The sequence below is a fragment of the Coregonus lavaretus genome (genome assembly GCF_964263955.1).
Source record: "Coregonus lavaretus genome assembly, chromosome: 4".
Taxonomy (NCBI): Eukaryota; Metazoa; Chordata; class Actinopteri; order Salmoniformes; family Salmonidae; genus Coregonus; species Coregonus lavaretus.
This window is the reverse complement of record NC_139991.1, coordinates 76,545,048-76,565,714: the sequence shown is the minus strand read 5'-3', so window position 1 is coordinate 76,565,714 and position 20,667 is coordinate 76,545,048. Positions and strand designations below refer to the sequence as shown.

Below are 20,667 nucleotides of genomic sequence, written 5' to 3'. Positions count from 1 at the left end.
AATGCCTTGCGTAAGATTGATGTAAAAATAAAAATAAATCCACTGGGGCTGATTTCCTTTCTTGCTGCATCTTTATGCTTCCCTGATTGCATAGTCATTAGCTAGGTTTCCATCCAATTGGTGACAGAATTTCCTGCGAATATTCAAAAATCTGCATAAAGAAAATATGCGCATGTTCCCACCAGTGGTGTTTCCACCAAACTGACTGGGTATGGACCGCCCCCAGATAGAATTTGTGCCCCCTCCCCACAGTTTTGTTCCCCCATAAACATAACAAATGGTATATGAATTACCCTGCCCGGTTTTGCCAATGTAGCGCTGCCAGGACTGCCAGTAGCACAGACCGGGACAGAGGCTATATGCCGGGTGTTAACTCTTGATCAGAGGAGGGGTGAGGGATATAATAATGTAATATTTAGTATTTAAAATCCAAAGATGCATTCTGATTGGGCACCTAAGTCATAAGGTACCACCTTCATTACTTTGTTTAGGAAACTCATTGGATCCCAGCGTGGGTTTTTTCCACTTTTGCAGACAGATACAGCTAATAGTAGGCTAGGTAGTAGCTGCGCACTGAATAACGTTGGGGCATCTACAGCAAATGTGCGAAAATTCGTTCTCCACCCTGAATAACGTATTATTCAGTGAACACAGACTGAACACAGAGCATGTTACGTCAAACGAAAAAGCCCAGCTCGTCCAGCTGGCATTTGAGAGGGACCTGACAACTGGCGCCCCCGTATATATATATAGCCAAGTCATCATTACTCATTGTGTATTTATTATTGCTTGTTATTATTTCTCTATTTTCTTTCTCTCTGCATTGTTGGTGATGCTAGAGGTCAAAGTTCAGAGGTCACTGTAAGTAAGCATTTCACTGTTGTTTACGAAGCATGTGACGAATAAAAATTAGATTTTGATATATTATGGATATTTTCCAAAAAGGACAACGCAAACATTCTCCATGTAGCTCCTATAATAACTTACCTGATCTAACAATCCAACCAGCAGGACAGGAAGAGAGCTGTACATCACATTGTACAAGGTGATGAACCAATCTTCATAGGCAATCTGGAGTGGGTATGATAAAGTTATAAAAGTCACACAATCATTTATTCCTCTATCATCAAATACATGTCCACATTTAGGATCAAATCATCTTTACCATAGTATACGGTACAAAAAAAGTAAAAAAAAATTTTTTTTTGAGGGGGGGGTTTTGAAGTCAGTCTAGATAAGTGGTGTGACTACTGCTGGGTTTCTAAAATGGTACCCTAGTTCACGTAGGGCTCCAGTCAAAAGTAGTGCACTATTTAGAGAATGGAGTGCCAGTTGGGACGCAGCCTACCTCTAGAACATTCCCTCACCTGAGCTGAGAACCCGCTGAAGAAGGAGTACCAGAAGTGGACCAGGGTGAAGGCAAAGTTCTTGAAGAAGAAGAAGCGGAGGAACTTGCACATGCGGATGTAGGACCAGCGGCCGTGCACCAGCAGGAGACGCTCCAGGTAGCGGAACTGAGCCAAGGCATAGTCACTGGACATCACCGCCTGCATGCCCTCCTGACCGGATATACCCACACCGATGTCTGCAGCTGGAGCGAGAGGTGGTGAGGGGGGGGGGAAAGAGAAACAGAAACAGAGAATTGGTCTCCAACAGCTGAAGAGGTGAGGAGTTAGCAAAGTGTTAGTAGATACTACATAACACTGCTATAAAACTACATGGAATCAGAGAGTAATGGCTATCAATAATAGTATTCGTTTCAAGGCTTTGTGGTGAAAACAAACAAAAATTCTGCTATAACAACTGCTAACAAATAATGAATAATTTAAAACAGTAAATCAATATCCTCCCGTACTCTTGATCATGTTGACGTCGTTGGCTCCGTCTCCGATGGACAGCGTCACGGCCTTCTTATATCTCTTCACTAGGCTGACCACGTTGGCCTTCTGCTTGGGCGTGACCCGGCAGCAGATGACCGCCTCGCACTCGCACGCCATGTTCACAAAGTCCACCTGACGAGTCTCCTTCTCCCAGTCGTCGATTGGCTGGGTGGTGTCCTGGGGCGTGGCAGAGGCGGGTCTCCTTCCAAGCCGCTTCAAGCGAAGGCGGCGGCGCTTCTTCTTTTTCTCGTATAAGATCTCGTTCTGTGAAGAGAAAGACAGACGTGCCTATTTAGTCTTTAGAAGAATAATATACTTTATATTGTTCACAGAAGAAAAACTTGACACAACATTTTTTTTTTTTTTAAGTATTAGGCTGAGTCAACTGTACGCTTTTAAGGATCATTTAAAAGTTGAACAGCAACAGTAACTAGCAGTAGTCTCCACTCACCAGCCAGCCTCCAGTGATGATGAGTGCGTTCCTGCCAGACTCGGGGAAGAACGGGTCCGGCACCTTCTTCCTGGTTCGACCCAACGCAGGCAGTTGGTCCCTCCGGTTTGTCTGTCTGATTCGCAGCTTCTCACTATCACACACACACACACACAAGGCCGTCAAAAACATCAGAACTACATCTTACACTCAACTACAATCTCTATAACCGTTTTTTTTTCGTAACGTAACTCTGTAAATACAGCAGTAGCCATTACAGCTACACACCGATGAGTCCCATCAAGCACTGGGACCCATAGACCCAAACTTCTCTAATATCTTAAAACCTACTTGATATCTTCTCCATAGTGGATCTGCATGTTGTCGTCAAGCAGCTTACAGGAATAGCCAATGTTCTCAGCCGTTTCTGCAGGGAGGAAATGTTAAAGAAAATGTTAAATGTTTCTTTCCATCCCAGCCATCAATACACACTTAAAATCGATCAAGCTGCAAACTCTGTGAAGTAGCAACTCAAGATGTTATCTCAGTCGTTAAAATCAACAGTAACACATTGTTGGGAGGTAGGTAAACATGGTTTTAATCAACAGTAACACATTGTTGGGAGGTAGGTAAACATGGTTTTAATCAACAGTAACACATTGTTGGGAGGTAAACATGGGCTATGCAGCCCAAGTGGCACCCTATTCCCTATACTGTATACTGTACAGTAGTACACTACTATGGGCCTTATATAGGGAATAAGGACAGAACCCTACTGTAGCCCAGTCATTGGTTAGATCGGAGGCTGGCCGCCCTGGGAACCTTTCTTGACATCCTTTTCTCTCACCTTTCTTATCTCCAGTGAGAACCCAGATCTTGATGTCGGCCTTTGCCAGCTTGGCGATGGTCTCAGGAACCCCGTCCTGTAGCTTGTCCTCGATGGCAGTCGCTCCGATCATCTGCGAAAGGACGTAAACAACGCAAAACCGGGTTACTTTTCCAAGCAGAAAGAAGTGGCTTTAATCAAATCAAGAGTCAGATTTCATTGATAACTTTGGTAACACAAGAGTAGGGGTGTTAACCCCGGTGTCCTGACTATCCATGGTCACTATAGATCCCATGGCTCTTATTGTAAGAGTAGGGGTGTTTAAAACCATGTTTACCTACCTCCTAACAATGTGTTACTGTTGATTAAAACCATGTTTACCTACCTCCTAACAATGTGTTACTGTTGATTAAAACCATGTTTACCTACCTCCTAACAATGTGTTACTGTTGATTAAAACCATGTTTACCCACCTCCTAACAATGTGTTACTGTTGATTAAAACCATGTTTACCTACCTCCCAACAATGTGTTACTGTTGATTAAAACCATGTTTACCCACCTCCTAACAATGTGTTACTGTTGATTAAAACCATGTTTACCTACCTCCCAACAATGTGTTACTGTTGATTAAAACCATGTTTACCTACCTCCTAACAATGTGTTACTGTTGATTAAAACCATGTTTACCTACCTCCTAACAATGTGTTACTGTTGATTTTAAAACCATGTTTACCTACCTCCTAACAATGTGTTACTGTTGATTAAAACCATGTTTACCCACCTCCTAACAATGTGTTACTGTTGATTAAAACCATGTTTACCCACCTCCTAACAATGTGTTACTGTTGATTAAAACCATGTTTACCTACCTCCTAACAATGTGTTACTGTTGATTTTAAAACCATGTTTACCTACCTCCCAACAATGTGTTACTGTTGATTTTAAAACCATGTTTACCTACCTCCTAACAATGTGTTACTGTTGATTAAAACCATGTTTACCCACCTCCTAACAATGTGTTACTGTTGATTAAAACCATGTTTACCTACCTCCTAACAATGTGTTACTGTTGATTAAAACCATGTTTACCTACCTCCTAACAATGTGTTACTGTTGATTTTAAAACCATGTTTACCTACCTCCTAACAATGTGTTACTGTTGATTAAAACCATGTTTACCCACCTCCTAACAATGTGTTACTGTTGATTTTAAAACCATGTTTACCTACCTCCCTAACAATGTGTTACTGTTGATTAAAACCATGTTTACCTACCTCCTAACAATGTGTTACTGTTGATTTTAAAACCATGTTTACCTACCTCCTAACAATGTGTTACTGTTGATTAAAACCATGTTTACCCACCTCCTAACAATGTGTTACTGTTGATTAAAACCATGTTTACCTACCTCCTAACAATGTGTTACTGTTGATTAAAACCATGTTTACCCACCTCCTAACAATGTGTTACTGTTGATTAAAACCATGTTTACCTACCTCCTAACAATGTGTTACTGTTGATTAAAACCATGTTTACCTACCTCCCAACAATGTGTTACTGTTGATTAAAACCATGTTTACCTACCTCCCTAACAATGTGTTACTGTTGATTAAAACCATGTTTACCTACCTCCTAACAATGTGTTACTGTTGATTAAAACCATGTTTACCTACCTCCTAACAATGTGTTACTGTTGATTAAAACCATGTTTACCTACCTCCCAACAAAAATGTATGCACTCACTAACTGTAAGTGGCTCTGGATAAGAGCGTCTGCTAAATGACTAAAATGTAAATGTTAATCCCGGGGGTCCTGGTTACATTTCCAATCTGGCCCTCATACCATCATGGCCACCTAATCATCCCCAGCTTCCAATTGGCTCATTCATCCCCCACCTCCTCTCCCCTGTAACTTCTCCCCATGTCGTTACTGTAAATGAGAACGTGTTCTCAGTTAATTTACCTGGTAAAATACGGATTAAAAAACACTTTACTTAAAACATGCAGGTACAATGCATTGTAAGAGCATGTATAACCCACTTATGGCATCTTATTAATATATCTTAATGATCCTGACCAAATGCCAGCCTTCCACATTGAAGAAGTGATTCAATTGACAATTGATTGATTTAAGTATTTTGGCGTGTGTCTTACCATGAGGTTGCTCTCAATCTGTTCATACACTCGATCTAGAGCGGCCTCCCTGTTGCCCATAGCAACACTGGCAGCCTTGTGCTTCTTGGCCCAAGCATCAAACTCCTGCTTACTGATGTCCTTATAGCACAGACACAGAGTCCGGAGAGTCTCGTTGGCGAAGATCTACAACGGAAGAGAAATACTTCAAATGGAGCACCAATGAAAACATGCATATTTTTTTCAGAAACTATTTGAGCTCAAGCTTCATTTTTTTACGTGACCAACCAAAAAGCAAAAAAAAGTCCAGAATGCTCAGAGTTCAACCACAACATCAAACTTAAGGCCACTCCTACTACACATTAGGTTCAAAGCCATACAGCAGGGGTCTCAAACTATGATGTCAGAATGTGGCCCCTGGGCAAAAGGAGTTTGGGGACACCTGCCATATTAAAAAGATACCCCAGAACAGATATTGTTGACTCACGTCCAGAGCAGTCTGGGTCACCTCCTTGTGTCTGGAGTTAGGAGAGAGGCGTTCGTAAATGACCGTGTCTGCTCCTTTGCAGTACAAACGGATCCGGCTGTCGGGGAGCCTCACTGTGTGTGAGAGTGAGAGAGAGAGAGAGAGAGAGAGAGAGAGAGACAGAGACAGAGACAGAGAGAGAAGACAGCGCGTTAGTGAGGTGGTCACAGTGAAAGGGATAGTATTGCAAAATTCCAGAAGCTTTCCCAAAAGTTCCCAAAAAATCCAGGAATAAGCAGGGAGGGAATTCTACAACTAGGAATTCCAATAAACTTGGGAACATTGAGGAAAAATATCCAGAGCTTTACAACCCTAGAAAAGGCCCAGGGGTGGCAGTCTTAAAACAGTCACTCACGGATGATGGACATGCGTTTGCGGTCGCTGTTAAAGTCGAGCAGGGCCAACACCTCGTAGGTCATCTCCTGGTCCATCTCGCTGATGGTGATGGTGTCCTGGGTACGGGACAGGAACACAAAACCAAAGTTCCTGGCAGCCGTCACCAGAGCCCCCTCGTCAGGAGAGGCTGCCTGGTACACCAACTCATCTGAAGACAACAGACGCACATCAACTCTGGGGCCAGAGAGCTTATGTTTCACCTTCATTATAGACTATTCATCGGTGTCTGTGGTACGCTAAACTAAGACTACCTGTTTGTGTATGTTCCTATTAAAATAAATATTGGTCTGGTTCCCCAAGACAAAGATAAAGCTCGATCCTGGACAAAGAAGGATTTTCAATGAAAATTCTCCATTGCTTTTTTAGTTCAGGACCAGGCTTTACAGGTGTCCAGGAAACCAGCCCATTATGTATGAACAGTGACCTCTGAACTTTGACCTCTAGCATCACTAGAATGCAGGTTGCCTAGCGCTCACCTTCTTTCTGCTCCACCATGACAGTGTGACACAGAGACAGCAGCTTGAAGAACTCCAGGGCGTCTTTGTCCTTCTTGGACCGGATGCAGGCCACCAGGGAATGATCCAGGTACTCAAACTTGCTGTCTGCATACTTGTTCCAGCTGAAGTCCACCGGCTGTGAAGGACCAAGGGGAAGAAATGACCATCAACGCAATGCTATAGATAGACTTGGAGGGCCCGTTTCCTGGACCCAGATTAAGCCTAGTCCTGGACTAAGAACACTTTCAAAATTGGGGAATCTCCATTGAACATGCTTTTTAGTCTGAGACTACGCTTCATCTGTGTTCGGGAAACTGACCCTGATAGTTCTATTTTAATGTGATCTGAACAGAATAGTAATCCTCACCCTTCCACGATTCAGAGTCACTCCCTCGGCAGTGGAGGGGTCGCCTGTCAAAATGAAAATGATTTGTTATACTTAGTCATGTAACATGTCACGATACAGGCGTCTTCACAACATTTTTTTCATGTCTAACACAATGCAGTGGACCAGAATGTCCATCCAAGTCAGGATGTAAAGTGTAGCATGGTGTACTGCAGTAACCATAATGCTCAGTAGAACCTATCCATTTTTATCTGCGTGAAGATGTTCCTGAAGATAACATATAGATGTTCCTCCCTTCTCCTTATCAATACATGGCGTCAGAAGTGAAAGGACATTTCTCTAACCGAAGGTGCGTCCAGCGATGGTGCACTTCTTGAAGGCCATGATGTTCTGCGTGAGGGTGCCGGTCTTGTCTGAGAAGATGTACTCGATCTGACCCAGTTGTTCGTTGAGGGTGGTGGTGCGGGCCTTGGCTGGGGTGTCTTTCTCCTGGTAGTACATCTGAAGGTCCCAGTTGATGAACTTAGACTGGCCCAAACGAATCACCTCCACACTGGATATTAAGCAGAGGAAATAAAAACACATTCATCATGACAGTCAGGTTAGGAGAAATTCTATGTTCCAGGTTAGTCTCTCCTAACAGACGAAAACATAGCTGGCCAGAGGAGAGATTCTGGGTTGCTGATATTAGCCTCAGGTAAATTGATGTCTGTGTGTTTAGGATATTTGGAACTTGGATATATGACCATTCTGATCCTTTGACACAACCATCTCTTCTGAGATAGTGGATAGTAGAGGGTACTAGCCTGGGTTTGAGACGACTCACCTGACGTAGAGGGAGATGGGAACCATGGTGTTGAGCACGATGATGTATCCCCAGAAGCTGAGGAAACCTCTGTAAGAAGCAGTCTGGTCCTTGCCGTCATTCAGATACCAGGCTTTGCTGCCTACCTCCTCGTACCAGAAGGAGTTTCCGATGGCCAGGCCAGCACACAACAGGATCAGGATTACAAAGATCTGTTGGAGGGAAGAAGGAAGAGGGATGAGCTTTTGGAGCTCTGTGTCTCTGTTACGTTCCCCAGTTTCTGTGTTGTGGTTTGTGTATTTTCATGTATGCATTTCAGGAAATGGGTTCCTGAAATTCCCCAACAAGCAGCTGATTGATTGGGTGAACATTGATTATTGGAGAGCTGACCCCGCGCCCTCGTCAGGACGCAGCTGTCTCCAATTACCAACTCCTTCTGAAGCTATATAAGTCCCAGTTGCTCAGAAGGGGGGGGGGGAACCAGAATGGCTGAGAGTTATAGCATGTTGGTTGTTGCTAAGACATTTGGTATGTACTGTGTAGTTGTTGCTGTGAGAGCTGATTGTAATGTTTTGTGTTAGTTTGTTGTTTAGAGAGTTTCTTTAATGTCCTGAGTTAGTTTTTTTTCTCAGGTTTTGTTGTGAACCAGTTTGTGCTATTTTTGTTTCATTTGTTCCCAAGGGGGGAAGGGGAAGGCACCTAGGGAGTGCTTAGGCAAGAGGCCCGCGGGCATACATTACCCGTAGAAGTTAACCGTCTAGGAAAGACCTGGGCGGACCATCCCCTGTATTTTGGTTAGTGCACCAGGTGTTGCTAGTTAAGTAGTAGTGGGTAGGCAGGTAAGGTAGGAGAGGGGGCTTTGATATTTACTTTCTTTGCTTTGGTTCCGTCCAGCCCCTTTTCCCCAAACTTACCGTGCGAAGGAATAAATTCCCTGTTAACGGTATTCTCTGCCTTTTGTCATCCTTACTCACACCTACAGTCCCATACCTCTTTCACCCCACGGAGAGTTGAGTTGTAGCAGGGTGTTGCGTTCCCTCTTCCTGAGAGGCGTGCGTAACAGTCTCTATGCCCTCATCTCAAGCATTATACAGCGCCTTCAGAAAGTATTCACACCCCATTGACTTATTCCACATTTTTGTTGTGTTAAAGCCTGAATTCAAAATGGATTCTACTGCGATTGTGTCACTGGCCTACACACTATACCCCACATAATGTCGTGGAATTATGCTTTTAGAAATGTTTACAAATTAATAAAAAAATGAAAAGCTGAAATGTCTTGAGTCAATAAGTATTCAACCCCTTTGTTATGGCAAGCCTAAACTTAGCTTTACAAGTCACATAATAAGTTGCATGGACTTACTCTGTGTGCAGTAGTGTTTAACATGATCTATGAATGACTACCTCATCTCTGTACCCCACACATGCATACAATTATCTGTAAGGTCCCTCAGTCCAGCAGTGAATTTCAAAACACAGATTCAACCACCAAGACCAGGGAGGTTTTCCAAAGCCTTGCAAAGGGCACCTATTGGTAGATGGGTAAAAATAAATATCCCTTTGAGCATGGTGAAGTTATTAATTAGACTTTGGTGGGTGTATCAATTGAACCAGTCACTAAAAAGATACAGGCGTCCTTCCTAACTCAGTTGCCGGAGAGGAAGGAAACCGCTCAGGGATTTCACCATGAGGCCAATGGTGACTTTAAAACAGTTACAGAGTTTAATGGCTGTGATAGGAGAGAACTGAGGATGGATCAACAACATTGTAGTTCCTCCACAATACTAACCTAATTGACAGAGTGAAAAGAAGGAAGCCTGTACAGAATAAAAATATTCCAAAACATGCATCCTGTTTGCAACAAGGCACTAAAGTAAAACTGCAAAAAATGTGGCTAAGAAATTAACTTGATGTCCTGAATATAAAGTGTTATGTTTGGGGCAAATCCGACACGTCACTGAGTACCAGTCTTCATATTTTCAAGCATTGTGGTGGCTGCATCATGTTATGGGTATGCTTGTCATCGGCAATGACAAGGGAGGTTTTTTTAGAAACAGAATGGAGCTAAGCACAGTTAAAATCCTAGAGGTTAAACCTGGTTCAGTCTGCGTTCCACCAGACACTGGGAGACAAGTTCACCTTTCAGCAGGACAATAACCTAAAACACAAGGCCAAATATACACTGGAGTTGCTTACCAAGACGACATTGAATGTTCCTGAGTGGCCGAGTTACAGTTTGGACTTAAATCTACTTGAAATTTTATGGCAAGACTGAAAAATGGCTGTCTAGCACTGATCAACAACCAACTTGACAGAGCTTGAAGAATTTAAAAAAATAATAAAATGGGTAAATATTGCGCAATCCAGGTGTGTGAAGCTCTTAGAGACTTACCCAGAACGAATCACAGCTGTAATCGCTGTCAAAGGTGAATCTAACATGTATTGCCTCAGGGGTGTGAATACTAAGTAAAATGAGATATTTCTGTATTTCATTTTCAATACATTAATATATATATATATTCACTGTCATTATGGGCTATTGTGTGTAGACTGGTAATAAATTAAATGAATCCATTTTGAATTCAGGATGTAACAACAACATGTGGAATAAAGTCAAGGGGTATGAATGCTTTCTGAAGGCAACTGTAAATGGCAGTTAAGAGACTCCCTTAATTTCATTAATGGTGAAATATTTGCGAGGGGATGATTGAGTGTACCACTTACACTGTACACCATGTAGTTCATCAGTTCATCGATTTTAGTCCTCTTGAACCTGGTCTTTCCACCATTCCTCATGATTTTAGTGTCAGCGCCTACATCAAAACAGTCAACAAACAGAAGGGCAAGGGTCGCATGAGATTATGTCCAAGGCAGCATATTTGCAATATTTGCATGACCATCGTCGTCGGTGTATGTCCATTGGTTCCGAAAAGTGTGTGTGTGTGTGTGTGTGTGTGTGTGTGTGTGTTTACCTGCGAAGATGACCAGTCCGTGACACTCATCAGTGTTTCTGATCCTGCATCCTCTCAGCATCATGTTGTCCAGATCCAGAGGGAACCGGTCCTTCCTCCAGCGCATGGTCCCAGTGAACTTATCCAGACGGTTGTTCGGCTCCTCACACACTATCATGGCTGTATGGGGAAACAAGGGAACAGTGACCTCACTATTATGGCTGTATGGGGAAACAAGGGAACAGTGACCTCACTATCATGGCTGTATGGGGGAAACAAGGGAACAGTGACCACACTATCATGGCTGTATGGAGACCAAGGGAACAGTGACCACACTATCATGGCTGTATGGAGACCAAGGGAACAGTGACCTCACTATCATGGCTGTATGGAGACCAAGGGAACAGTGACCTCACTATCATGGCTGTATGGAGACCAAGGGAACAGTGACCTCACCATCATGGCTGTATGGAGACCAAGGGAACAGTGACCACACTATCATGGCTGTATGGAGACCAAGGGAACAGTGACCACACTATCATGGCTGTATGGAGACCAAGGGAACAGTGACCACACTATCATGGCTGTATGGAGACCAAGGGAACAGTGACCACACTATCATGGCTGTATGGAGACCAAGGGAACAGTGACCACACTATCATGGCTGTATGGAGACCAAGGGAACAGTGACCACACTATCATGGCTGTATGGAACTGTGACCACACTATCATGGCTGTATGGAGACCAAGGGAACAGTGACCTCACTATCATGGCTGTATGGAGACCAAGGGAACAGTGACCTCACTATCATGGCTGTATGGAGACCAAGGGAACAGTGACCTCACTATCATGGCTGTATGGAGACCAAGGGAACAGTGACCTCACTATCATGGCTGTATGGAGACCAAGGGAACAGTGACCTCACTATCATGGCTGTATGGAGACCAAGGGAACAGTGACCTCACTATCATGGCTGTATGGAGACCAAGGGAACAGTGACCTCACTATCATGGCTGTATGGAGACCAAGGGAACAGTGACCTCACTATCATGGCTGTATGGAGACCAAGGGAACAGTGACCTCACTATCATGGCTGTATGGAGACCAAGGGAACAGTGACCTCACTATCATGGCTGTATGGAGACCAAGGGAACAGTGACCACACTATCATGGCTGTATGGAGACCAAGGGAACAGTGACCACACTATCATGGCTGTATGGAGACCAAGGGAACAGTGACCACACTATCATGGCTGTATGGAGACCAAGGGAACAGTGACCACACTATCATGGCTGTATGGAACTGTGACCACACTATCATGGCTGTATGGAGACCAAGGGAACAGTGACCTCACTATCATGGGTGTATGGAGACCAAGGGAACAGTGACCTCACTATCATGGCTGTATGGAGACCAAGGGAACAGTGACCTCACTATCATGGCTGTATGGAGACCAAGGGAACAGTGACCTCACTATCATGGCTGTATGGAGACCAAGGGAACAGTGACCTCACTATCATGGCTGTATGGAGACCAAGGGAACAGTGACCTCACTATCATGGCTGTATGGAGACCAAGGGAACAGTGACCTCACTATCATGGCTGTATGGAGACCAAGGGAACAGTGACCTCACTATCATGGCTGTATGGAGACCAAGGGAACAGTGACCTCACTATCATGGCTGTATGGAGACCAAGGGAACAGTGACCTCACTATCATGGCTGTATGGAGACCAAGGGAACAGTGACCTCACTATCATGGCTGTATGGAGACCAAGGGAACAGTGACCACACTATCATGGCTGTATGGAGACCAAGGGAACAGTGACCTCACTATCATGGCTGTATGGAGACCAAGGGAACAGTGACCTCACTATCATGGCTGTATGGAGACCAAGGGAACAGTGACCACACTATCATGGCTGTATGGAGACCAAGGGAACAGTGACCTCACTATCATGGCTGTATGGAGACCAAGGGAACAGTGACCTCACTATCATGGCTGTATGGAGACCAAGGGAACAGTGACCTCACTATCATGGCTGTATGGAGACCAAGGGAACAGTGACCACACTATCATGGCTGTATGGAGACCAAGGGAACAGTGACCACACTATCATGGCTGTATGGAGACCAAGGGAACAGTGACCACACTATCATGGCTGTATGGAGACCAAGGGAACAGTGACCACACTATCATGGCTGTATGGAGACCAAGGGAACAGTGACCACACTATCATGGCTGTATGGAGACCAAGGGAACAGTGACCACACTATCATGGCTGTATGGGGAAACAAGGGAACAGTGACCTCACTATCATGGCTGTATGGGGAAACAAGGGAACAGTGACCTCACTATCATGGCTGTATGGGGAAACAAGGGAACAGTGACCTCACTATCATGGCTGTATGGGGAAGCAAGGGAACAGTGACCTCACTATCATGGCTGTATGGGGAAACAAGGGAACAGTGACCTCACTATCATGGCTGTATGGGGAAACAAGGGAACAGTGACCACACTATCATGGCTGTATGGGGAAACAAGGGAACAGTGACCACACTATCATGGCTGTATGGGGAAACAAGGGAACAGTGACCACACTATCATGGCTGTATGGGGAAACAAGGGAACAGTGACCTCACTATCATGGCTGTATGGAGACCAAGGGAACAGTGACCACACTATGATGGCTGTATGGGGACCAAGGGAACAGTGACCTCACTATCATGGCTGTATGGAGACCAAGGGAACAGTGACCACACTATCATGGCTGTATGGAGACCAAGGGAACAGTGACCACACTATCATGGCTGTATGGAGACCAAGGGAACAGTGACCACACTATCATGGCTGTATGGAGACCAAGGGAACAGTGACCACACTATCATGGCTGTATGGAGACCAAGGGAACAGTGACCACACTATCATGGCTGTATGGGGAAACAAGGGAACAGTGACCTCACTATCATGGCTGTATGGGGAAACAAGGGAACAGTGACCTCACTATCATGGCTGTATGGGGAAACAAGGGAACAGTGACCTCACTATCATGGCTGTATGGGGAAGCAAGGGAACAGTGACCTCACTATCATGGCTGTATGGGGAAACAAGGGAACAGTGACCTCACTATCATGGCTGTATGGGGAAACAAGGGAACAGTGACCACACTATCATGGCTGTATGGGGAAACAAGGGAACAGTGACCACACTATCATGGCTGTATGGGGAAACAAGGGAACAGTGACCACACTATCATGGCTGTATGGGGAAACAAGGGAACAGTGACCTCACTATCATGGCTGTATGGAGACCAAGGGAACAGTGACCACACTATGATGGCTGTATGGAGACCAAGGGAACAGTGACCTCACTATCATGGCTGTATGGAGACCAAGGGAACAGTGACCTCACTATCATGGCTGTATGGAGACCAAGGGAACAGTGACCTCACTATCATGGCTGTATGGGGAAACAACTCGGTCTCTCTCCCACTCTGTCTCTCTCCCACTCGGTCTCTCTCCCACTCGGTCTCTCTCCCACTCGGTCTCTCTCCCACTCGGTCTCTCTCCCACTCGGTCTCTCTCCCACTCGGTCTCTCTCCCACTCGGTCTCTCTCCCACTCGGTCTCTCTCCCACTCGGTCTCTCTCCCACTCGGTCTCTCTCCCACTCGGTCTCTCTCCCACTCGGTCTCTCTCCCACTCGGTCTCTCTCCCACTCGGTCTCTCTCCCACTCGGTCTCTCTCCCACTCGGTCTCTCTCCCACTCGGTCTCTCTCCCACTCTGTCGCTCTCAGGATTCCACTCTCACCCGTACACGCCCTCTAAAAATCGACTAAGATAATATTGCGATCCTCTACATGTATTTTCCCTAGTCCCAGTACAGCAGTATGTTACCATCATACTGTGCCAGCTGACGCTCCTCCTGCAGTCTCTCGTCTGTCACTTTCAGACCCATCTTGAACTTCAGGTTGGTTTCCCTGCAAAACAATAACGGACATTCATTTTCCAGTGGACTTTTCCAGTATGCAGGGAACGTCTATCTTAGTCCCAGATCTGGTCTCTCCTAGTTGGCATGATAGCACAAACAGCCTGGCACTCAGGCTAGGGAGCATCTGTACATTAAGGAAACTAAACCATGCTAGCCTTTTGATAGTATCGTTTATTAACAAGGGTTATCAATGTAATCAACAGGGTTAAAACAGACTGACTACAACAAGTCTCAGCAAACTTTTTATTTATTTTTTATCTCACTTCAGCTCTCAATTTTTATGTTTACACAAAGGCACCTTCCGTCAATGTAACTTCTCATGTTATCAAGGGGCAGTTATTGACAAACACATTATGAAATGACAGATTACAAAAAAAGGTTTTAAGACCTGGTCTACGTCCCAAACGGCACCCTATTCCCTATATAGTGCACTACTTTTGACCAGGGCCCATAGGGCTCTATACAGGGCTCTGTTCAAAAGTAGTGCACTATATAGGGAATAGGGTGCCGTTTGGGACAGGCAAGCCAATAAATAGACTTTTATTAGAGAACATCTTACCCGTCGAGCTCGGCAGTTTCAACATAGCAAAGACTGTTGGGGTTTGAACTGGACAACAACAGAATGTCCGCCTGAATAAAAAAAGCAAATGATCAAATTAAAAATGTTGAACTAAATTACAATGGCTGGTTGGTTTCAATTAAATCGAATGAATAATACATTAAGAAATGTTAATGCAGAAACTTCAGAATTGTATGAAAGTAGCTTTTTTTTTTTTTTTTTTTAATGGAACAGAGTCGAAGAACAAATATATGACATTACCGGGATGTGATCATTTTTCTTCAAACGAACCACATCACCGACATGGATATTCATCCACTTTGACTCTTGAAACCTGGTTTGGAAAAAGTTTCAGTCATATTTAAATGATTTACGTCATGTTCAAAACATGACGTTTGTCTTCTTGATGCATAGCACAGACAATACAATATAAGACATAAAAAAAGGTATAATGTTGCACTATGGAGCTGTGGAGATCCAGACCCACAGATATAGAACACAATCCTGTTATAGTTTCTATGTTCATACCATAGACTTAGACAGACAACTCTTCTTTGCATCTGTCCCCTTATGGTGTCAAAGGTCGGCAGAGCCATTGAGGCCATCTCCATTTTGAAGTAGTCAATTTTTCTTCTTCTTCTACTACTTCTAAGAGTTGGTAAACAAACTGAAAGGGTGCATACTGCCCCCTGGAGTGTGTTGTTTGAACAGGTATACAGCCAAGGATGGCGATTTATTGCCACCTGCAGTTATGGAATGTTTGCACACAAGTGGCGCAGTGGTCTAAGGCGATTTATTGGCTGTGCCACTAGAGATCCTGGTTCGAATCCAGGCTCTGTCGTAGCCGGCCGCGACCGGGAGACCCATGGGGCAGCGCACAATTGGCCCAGCGTTGTCTGGGGTAGGGGAGGGAATGGCCGGCAGGGATGTAGCTCAGTTGGTAGAGCATGGCGTTTACAACGCCAGGGTTGTGGGTTCGATTCCCACGGGGGGCCAGTATAATTTTTATTTATTTTTTAATAATGTATGCACGCACTAACTGTAAGTCGCTCTGGATAAGAACGTCTGCTAAATGACTCAAATGTAAATGTAAAGCATAATTCATTCACTGATCCCTCCTGATGACCTGGGTGGAATTATGTGATTCTTCCTTACCCCATAGGAAGTCACACCTAGTTGACTACTTCAAAATGGTGTAAGCCCTCAATGGCGCTGCCGGGTCATTTCCAAGTACATCTCTATCCATCTCTATGGGTCATTGTCCTCATTACCTGCCATCCAAGAGGACTTCACACTTCCTGTTATTGATCTCCTTGTCCATCCTGTGGCGGGCCTGTTGGAGAGGAAGGGAAAACATGAGCCAGGGTTCAGCGCTAGATTAAAGGACCACAATGATCTCTTCACAACAAATAGTGTGTACTGCATATGATATCAATGAAGAAACAGGCCTTTTTCTTAGATGCAGGAGGTGCGTAAATAATAATAATTATTATTATTATTATTTTTGCTAATATATTATTTTTCAAAAAATAATAACAGGTGGGAAAATAATGATGTTAAACATTTGTAAATTACTTTTCACAATGCAAATTGTTTAATAAACATCCATCTGTAATAATAGGTATTTAATCTGTTACATTCACTGAGAACATTGATTCAAAATAAACCGCTAAGTTATTTTATGTTAAAAGAATTCCGCGACTCTGTGAAAGGTGGTCCTCGAGATCTTTTGATGTTGATTTGGTGGTCCCCGGAAAGGAAAAGGTTGGGAACTAAAGATCTAGGAGGACACCGTGGTTGATTGGTTGGGAACTAAAGATCTAGAGGACACCATGGTTGATTGGTTGGGAACTAAAGATCTAGAGGACACCATGGTTGATTGGTTGGGAACTAAAGATCTAGAGGACACCATGGTTGATTGGTTGGGAACTAAAGATCTAGAGGACACCGTGGTTGATTGGTTGGGAACTAAAGATCTAGAGGACACCGTGGTTGACTGAGAAAAACAGAGACAGGGCAGCGGCCATGTTCAGATTCTCCACTCTTTTCTTAAAGTGATGCTTACACAAATCCATGCTTTTAAATCCCTGACTGGGGAAGGTTTACAAAATGCACACTTTGGGAGAAAGGTGGAGAATTGATTTGGCCAGCGAGAAGAGGATGAGTCACGCACCAGATCGTCCACCAGGTCTTTGATGGCTGTGATTCCCAACACCAGGACTAAAGGCACTAATGTGGTGTACCAAGGCAACGTGGTGATCTCAGGAATAATCTGGTGAGAGGGAAATAACAACAAGAGTGCATTATTAATATCAGAGTCTGTTACTTTAATCATTCAATCTAACGTCTAATCCAATCTGGTGATCTCAGGAATAATACTCCTGAGTGGCGCAGTGGTCTAAGGCACTGCATCGCAGTGCTAGCTGTGCCTCTAGAGATCCAGGTTCGATTCCAGGCTCTGTCGTAGCCGGCCACGACCGGGAGACCCATGGGGCGGCGCACAATTGGCCCAGCGTCGTCCAGGGTAGGGGAGAGAATGGCCGACAGGGATGTAGCTCAGTTGGTAGAGCATGGCGTTTGCAACGCCAGGATTGTGGGTTCGATTCCCACGGGGGGGCCAGTTTGAAAAAAAAGAATGTATGCACTCACTAACTTTAAGTCGCCCTGGATAAGAGCGTCTGCTAAATGACGTAAATGTAATGATCAATGGAAACAGGATGCACCCGAGCTCAGTTTCGAGTCTCATAGCAAAAGGGTCTGAATACTTACATAAATAAGGTATTTATGTTTTTATTTCTAATAAATGTATTGTGTGTAGATTCATGTATACGTAACAAAATGAGGAAAAAAAGGGAAGGAGTCCGAATATTTTCCGAATGCGCCGTATTTTGAATTATTTTATTTAGACAGGAGTAGTTACATAATTAAGTTTACTTTAGGGGAAGCCAGCATCCCAACAGTGTGCACCCGCCAACTTTCCTTTCTAATTTGCAAGAGGCTGAAACCAGAGATCTGTATATAATGACAAGATGCTCCGCCCTAACAACGCAAGTCGTTGTCCCAAAGGCGGGAACAAAGGCGACAAGCTCAGGTCTGCATATTATGCCCACAGAAACACATTGGGCTTATTCAGGACAGATTTTGGCGAGAGTGAACCCGCTCGCTTCGCCTCATCCTCTCTGCTGAAACTAGCGAGCGAAACAGCGCCCCTCTGTCTTTACTATGTGTAGGCCATGTATCCGATGCCGTCTGGCCAGAAATAGTATGACATGCCATACTCCTTTTGTCCAGACAGCATCAGATACATGGTCTACACATACAAAGACAGAGGGGCGCTGTTCCGCTCGCTCGGATGAGTCTTTCTGTCGGCGCACGTCTCGGTCAAATAAAATTTTAAATATTTTATTTGGATGGTGAAAGAGGTACGGCGGGGTGGGCCCCGCTCATAGGGTGGGCCCCGCCCCCCCCGCCCATAACGACGGCCCTGCCAATATGTAGCTTTAACCAGGGGGCATCATTTGGGTTCTTGCATTGGAATTATATTGAATTCTGATAATATCACGCTATACCATAATAAACATAGAAGTTCAAAAAATGCTTTTCACCAAGAATTGACAGGTTCAATGGCACGAAATCTCGCTGCGCTCTACCAGCACAATGGACAGCCCAACACACTAAAGCAAGATTTTGATAAAAAACCAACCAGCTACATTGTTTAAATCTTTACAGTTTCAAAAGAGTTGCAGCTTCCTTGATGCTCTGTGGAACTTCCCTGAGTAATCGATCATTCCATTCTCCCCGAAATCATATTGTAAGATTCCCCTAAAATGCCAGTTGGATTAGTTGAGCGTTCCTCAGGCGTAGCATGCTTCTTCTGTGCTGACTGAACACGTTTGTCAAAGTGGAAAATGAGTTCTCACATGTAGCTCTCGACGCCCCCAAAAGTCAGTCCATGTTTCAGTGCAGTAAGCACGATCGGCACAGCGGAGAGAGGACCAGAGAATTGTTGCAGGATATCAAGTGGGTTCCATTTCTCCTCATTGGAGCCAGATTTCAGCCTGCAAAAAACTGCCGAATGACACTAAACTCAGCTTCCACCCAAAATCTGTTTTGCTTAGATGTTTCCCCCTTTTCACATGTAGAAGAAAGTCATGTCTCTCTGGGTCAAGGCCACACAGGTCCTCCGCCAGATGTTTGCTGCGTTTGCTGAATCGTTCAGACATTTCACCAATGACAGCATCCAACAGTCTTTTACACTCAGTAGCTTCTCCTCTGTCCTGCTGGCCTACTGTACTGTCCACCACATATAGCTGAAGATGTGTACTTACATAACGTTGTTGTTTGCTTGGGGCCAATGCACTGTGCCCAAATGACTTCGAACTCGCACCTGTTTTTTCCCGCTTTTTATGGGAACCCAAAAGGAGTCATGCCTAACCGCCCTAGTGGCTTTCCATAGCCCCACGACACACACACACACACACACACACACACACACACACACAGCGGCTCTGTCCATTGTGCTGACACCGAGCAGCGGAGATACAGATTATTTTTACACGGACATAAAACTAAAACAGTGGGAGTTTAGGTTTGAACTGAGGCCCTTTAAGCCCCTTCATTGAGCCGGGCCCAGGTTTCTGCTGTCCAATAGGGCTTCATCACTCACTGCTCAGGCCAGGGTCCTGTCTGTTGTATAACAACAAGTCAGTATTTACATCACATTTTTAAAAATCTATGTACATTTATTTAAACTGCTCGGGTCACAATAAACCAGCCAATCTCTCTCCTTCCTTCCATAGTGTAGCATAAAACTGGGATTTCTGACAAAAAGACTCTTTGCTAAAAGTGGAACCAGACGTTCTACCACTGAAGACTGTTGTAAATCGGTGAGTAAGCAGCGTTGGATGTAACACAGCGGTCTTTAGCAGACTTACCTGTAAGATGAGCAGGACCAGAAAGTAAAGGTTGGCAGCTCGTTTGAACTGCTCGAACAGATTCAGTGGGATGAATGTCAAGGCGTTGTATTTGTACGTCTTGATTCCATTCCCCTGCAAACGATACAAGAAGGACAGGTACACAAACATGGTTAAACAAGGCAACAGTAAAACATGACGTCCCCCACGAATGATGCAGCGCCCCCCCACCCCTCCCCCACTGGGCCAGTTGAGATATCACATGTGACTAACACATTTCAGTTATCATGTATGACCACAGATTATACATTATATTGACCAGACAATCTAGTGGCCGCTCTGACAATTTAAAAAAAAAAGTCTTCAAAAATGGAAGGCAGTTAGCCTGGGTACCGGTTTCTTAAGCTAATCCA

The 20,667-nt window shown here is 44.4% G+C and overlaps 1 protein-coding gene across 1 annotated transcript in view; it reads right to left on the bottom strand.

The window, feature by feature from the left end:
* The window catches only part of LOC311127543 (phospholipid-transporting ATPase IC-like), a gene marked incomplete at its 5' end in the record, with an annotated part of 28,034 nt that extends 7,609 nt beyond the window's left edge, over positions 1-20,425 (bottom strand). The window contains 21 exons of the mRNA XM_084159362.1: positions 988-1,071; positions 1,368-1,591; positions 1,856-2,144; positions 2,332-2,464; positions 2,662-2,737; positions 3,158-3,269; positions 5,292-5,456; positions 5,758-5,870; positions 6,152-6,340; positions 6,669-6,825; positions 7,057-7,100; positions 7,380-7,588; positions 7,862-8,052; positions 10,565-10,653; positions 10,813-10,971; positions 14,689-14,771; positions 15,342-15,412; positions 15,603-15,675; positions 16,613-16,674; positions 17,515-17,613; positions 20,276-20,425. Of these exons, the coding sequence (XP_084015488.1) occupies positions 988-1,071; positions 1,368-1,591; positions 1,856-2,144; positions 2,332-2,464; positions 2,662-2,737; positions 3,158-3,269; positions 5,292-5,456; positions 5,758-5,870; positions 6,152-6,340; positions 6,669-6,825; positions 7,057-7,100; positions 7,380-7,588; positions 7,862-8,052; positions 10,565-10,653; positions 10,813-10,971; positions 14,689-14,771; positions 15,342-15,412; positions 15,603-15,675; positions 16,613-16,674; positions 17,515-17,613; positions 20,276-20,425 (2,772 nt within the window). The remainder of the gene's footprint in view (positions 1-987; positions 1,072-1,367; positions 1,592-1,855; positions 2,145-2,331; positions 2,465-2,661; positions 2,738-3,157; positions 3,270-5,291; positions 5,457-5,757; positions 5,871-6,151; positions 6,341-6,668; positions 6,826-7,056; positions 7,101-7,379; positions 7,589-7,861; positions 8,053-10,564; positions 10,654-10,812; positions 10,972-14,688; positions 14,772-15,341; positions 15,413-15,602; positions 15,676-16,612; positions 16,675-17,514; positions 17,614-20,275) is intronic.
* Between the last annotated feature and the right edge of the window lie 242 nt (positions 20,426-20,667).